Source organism: Thermobia domestica, chromosome 6 (assembly GCF_964235325.1).
Source record: "Thermobia domestica chromosome 6, izTheDome1.hap1.1, whole genome shotgun sequence".
In the NCBI taxonomy this organism is placed as follows: Eukaryota; Metazoa; Arthropoda; class Insecta; order Zygentoma; family Lepismatidae; genus Thermobia; species Thermobia domestica.
Window position 1 is genome coordinate 70,821,407 of NC_137459.1, and position 3,999 is coordinate 70,825,405.

General features: G+C 37.2%; 1 protein-coding gene across 1 annotated transcript; it reads right to left on the minus strand.

Moving 5' to 3' along the window:
• Positions 1-577: 577 nt before the first annotated feature.
• Positions 578-3,610, minus strand: LOC145687199 (uncharacterized). The gene has a single exon (XM_081760667.1). It carries the CDS (start codon positions 3,608-3,610, stop codon positions 578-580), a length of 3,033 nt encoding a protein of 1,010 aa, XP_081616793.1.
• Positions 3,611-3,999: the final 389 nt, after the last annotated feature.

Genomic DNA, 3,999 nt, shown 5'->3' on the forward strand with positions numbered 1-3,999 from the left:
TAGTCGCTTATCCATGGCCCCGACTTTACAATATAATTTCTAAAATCAGCTATGTCCTAAATAATCAATCAATCTGTCAAACCAAAATTAAATATTTAAGATACTTGTTTATGATTATGTTCTTAAATGTGCGCCATTTACTTTACTGGTAATGGACTGTCTTCTAAAAATGGAAACTTCCAATACTTGTTTTTAGTTTTTATTGTACCTTACTAATCGCTGGTTTTCAACTAACACTTAAAATAAACCACAAAGTACATATAATAACTTCACTGTGTTCATTGCACTTAAATAACAAACTTAACTTTAAAATTATGGAAGAAATGTTCGTGCCTCGTGCCTTATGCACCGTCTCTCCAACACTTTCCATCTTGAATAACAAATGAAATCTAAATTTCGTAAAAACAGTGTTTCCAGTTCTTAAAAATATTACTACATAATATAAGACTTAACATGCCGCCCGCCAAAAAAGGGCTAGAGACCCTTTTTTTAAAAAAAAGAAAAGAAAACAAACTTTACATAACAACAAATAAAATAGACTAAAACAGGAAATAAATAAACTTTAACATGAATGACATTACGATTCATCATTATTTGGTAAAACACAAAGTCCTCTAATTGAGCGTTTATATAAACCATTGGAAGTTCTAACAGTAGCCACTCGAACCAAACCGTCAGGTCCAGAATGCACTTCAGTGATGACTCCCAATTTCCACGATAGAGGAGGTAGCTTATCTTCTTTGAGAACCACCAATTGACCTGGCTGTATGTTTGCACAGCTTCTCTTCCACTTATTTCTTCCTTGTAGTTGTGACAAATATTCCATATACCATCTTCTCCAAAACTGTTGAAATTGTTGTTGGATCCTTTGCCATCTTTGAATTGAACTAATCTTCTCGTGATGTAAGTCTCGTTCTGGTAGCGCTGTCAATGGTTGACCAATAAGAAAATGACCAGGAGTTAATGCTACTGGATCATTAGGATCATTGGATAATGCTACAAGAGGTCTCGAATTTAAGCAAGCTTCTATTTGTGTGGTTAATGTTGTTAACTCTTCAAACGTGAGATATGACATTCCCATGACTCTTCTTAAGTGGTATTTAAAGGACTTAACTGCAGCCTCCCAAAGACCACCGAAGTTGGGCGAATATGGCGGAATAAAATGCCATTGGATTCCTTCAGTAGTTGCAAAATTCTTAATCCTTTCTTGATGGTCAGCTGTATGCAACAACTTTGCGACTTCTTGAAGTTCCTTGTTGGCACCAATGAACGTAGTTCCATTGTCGCTATAGATATGCTTGCATTTACCTCGACGAGATATGAATCTTCTCAAAGCAGCTAAAAATGCCTGACTAGTAAGATCACTCACAACTTCGAGATGGATAGCCTTTGTTGCTAAACACACAAACACTGCAATGTAGCACTTCACCTTTGTTTTTGACCTTCTGGTACCAGTTTTAATGTAAATAGGACCGGCAAAGTCAACTCCAGAATTTGTGAAAGGTCTTGTTAGTTCTACTCTATGTTTTGGTAGTTGTCCCATTAATTGTTCTGGTCCAGACGCCTTTAATCTTTGACATGTAATACACCTTTTAATAACTTTCTTGATGGCATTTTTACCATTAGGTATCCAATACCTTTGCCTTAGTGATGCTAGCATTAACTGACATCCAGAATGTAGCAATCGCCTATGTTCATGTTCCATAATTAGTCTTGTTAGGTGATGATCTGGTGGTAGAATAATTTGATGTTTAGCGTCAAATTCAAGTTCAGACATTTTTAATCTTCCACCAACTCTTAGTAATTGTTGATCACATATGAAAGGATTGAGAGACAAGAGTTTGCTCTTATTGCTAACTCTTCCACTTTCTTTAAGATCAGCCATTTCCTTAGCATAAACTGAACTTTGAACTTCTCGTATTAGTCTGATTAAAACTTCTTCAATTTCTTCCAAAGTAAGAGCGTCTACATTTCTTCTCGATGCTTCTACTTTAGCATTCTTGAAAAACCGCATGCAATAAGCCAAGACTCTCTGAAGTTTGTTCAAAGTAGAGAATTTTTCGATCATACTATTATCTTGAGTTGTCACTAAGTAACTTGATTTTAATTTCTTCTGTTCAGGAATCTCTCTGAGTGGGGCAGGCTCCGTCTTAGGCCAATCAAGTGAAGAACACTGTAACCACTGAGGACCGTTCCACCACAAATTATTATGTATTAACTTGTCAGGACTTGTTCCTCTTGATATAATATCCGCAGGATTGTCACTTGAAGCGACGTGTCTCCATTCTCCTCCCACTTCTTGTACCTCAGCGACTCGATTGCCAACAAATGTTTTCCATCTATTTGGACTTGCCCTTAACCATGCTAAGACCACCATAGAATCTGTCCACATATACACCTGGGATATTCGTTGTTTTAATGCCTTAGTTACCTTTTTGACAAGTTTTGCTGATAACACTGTCGCACATAACTCTAAGCGAGGCAGGGAAATCTTCTTTATGGGAGCCACTTTGGACTTAGCACATAATAGCTTCGAAGTAACTTGACCATCTTTGTTGACGGATCTTAAATACACACATGTCCCATAAGCCTTTTCTGAAGCGTCTGAGAAAGCATGAACTTGAATGTCTATCAAGGTACCCGACTGAAGAACCATTCTGTCTACACTGATATCTGATAATGAAGGAATGAATTCAAGTACTGTCTTGCATCTTTGCTGTAGTTCTTTAGGAAGTGTTTCATCCCACTCCAATCCTGGTTGCCATAGATCTTGAAGAATTATCTTATATACGATTGTTATTGGACTAACAATTCCCAACGGATCAAAGATTGAAGCAATAATGCCCAACATCTTGCGTTTTGTTAAATTATTATTCGACCTTTGATTTAGAGTAAATCCATTCATCACTTGAAGTTGATCAGTTGCTGGATGCCAAAGTAATCCTAATGTTTTGATTTGACCCTTATCGTCTAAGCGTAATGGAAGTTGTGTTTCTCTCAATTCTTCAGAGATGGATTCCAATAACTCAGTGCTGTTGGAACACCACTTTCTTAACAAAAAAACACCCTTTTGTAGCATTTGTATTAATTCGTCCTTTATCTTTGAAGCTTCCTCCACACTTTCAGCCCCTGAAATACAATCGTCAATATAGAAGTCATTCTTCAGAACTTGTGCTGCCTTCGGATATTCACAAGCTTCTTCTGCACTTAATTGCTGGAGACAGCGAGTAGCAAGGAAAGGCGCTGAGGCTGTTCCGTATGTGACAGTCTTTAATTCATATACCTTAATGGGTTCTTCTTCTGATCTTCTCCACAAGATCTTCTGGAATTTACAGTCACGCTCATCAATCAAAATCTGTCGATACATCTTCTCTATATCTGCAGTAAAAGCTATAGGGTAGGTGCGAAATCTTAATATAATTGACTGCAAATCGTCTTGCACAGTTGGACCAACTTTGAGAACATCGTTCAGTGAAATGCCACTAGTAGAGCATGCGGATGCATCAAATACTACTCTAGTCTTCGTAGTAGTACTAGCTTCCTTAATAACTGGATGATGAGGCAAGTAATATCCTTGAGTAATATTAGAGTTGCCTTCCACTTCCTTCATATGTTCCAAAGCTTCATACTCTTCAAGGAATGCCACATAATCTGTGCGTAACTTGGGGCATCTATTTAACCTTTTTTCTAGTTGTTGTAAACGCTGAACAGCTGTCTTATAAGAATCACCTAACTTTAATCTGCATTACATCACCGTCTGCTCCAAATTGTTCAACAAATGTTTTCATTCTTGTAAGGGAAGCTTTAGCTAGGCCTCTTGCCTTTATAAGAGAATTAGTATTTGAATCCATTGCTTGTGATGTATCTACCTGAAGTCCTTATAACAACAGACCTTTACACAAGTAAAAGAAACAAAAAAATATACTTAGCTACGTGACTGCTACATTGCGCCTTTGTTTTTCTTCAGATTGCAATGCACAGCTGAATGCGTAGGTGCTT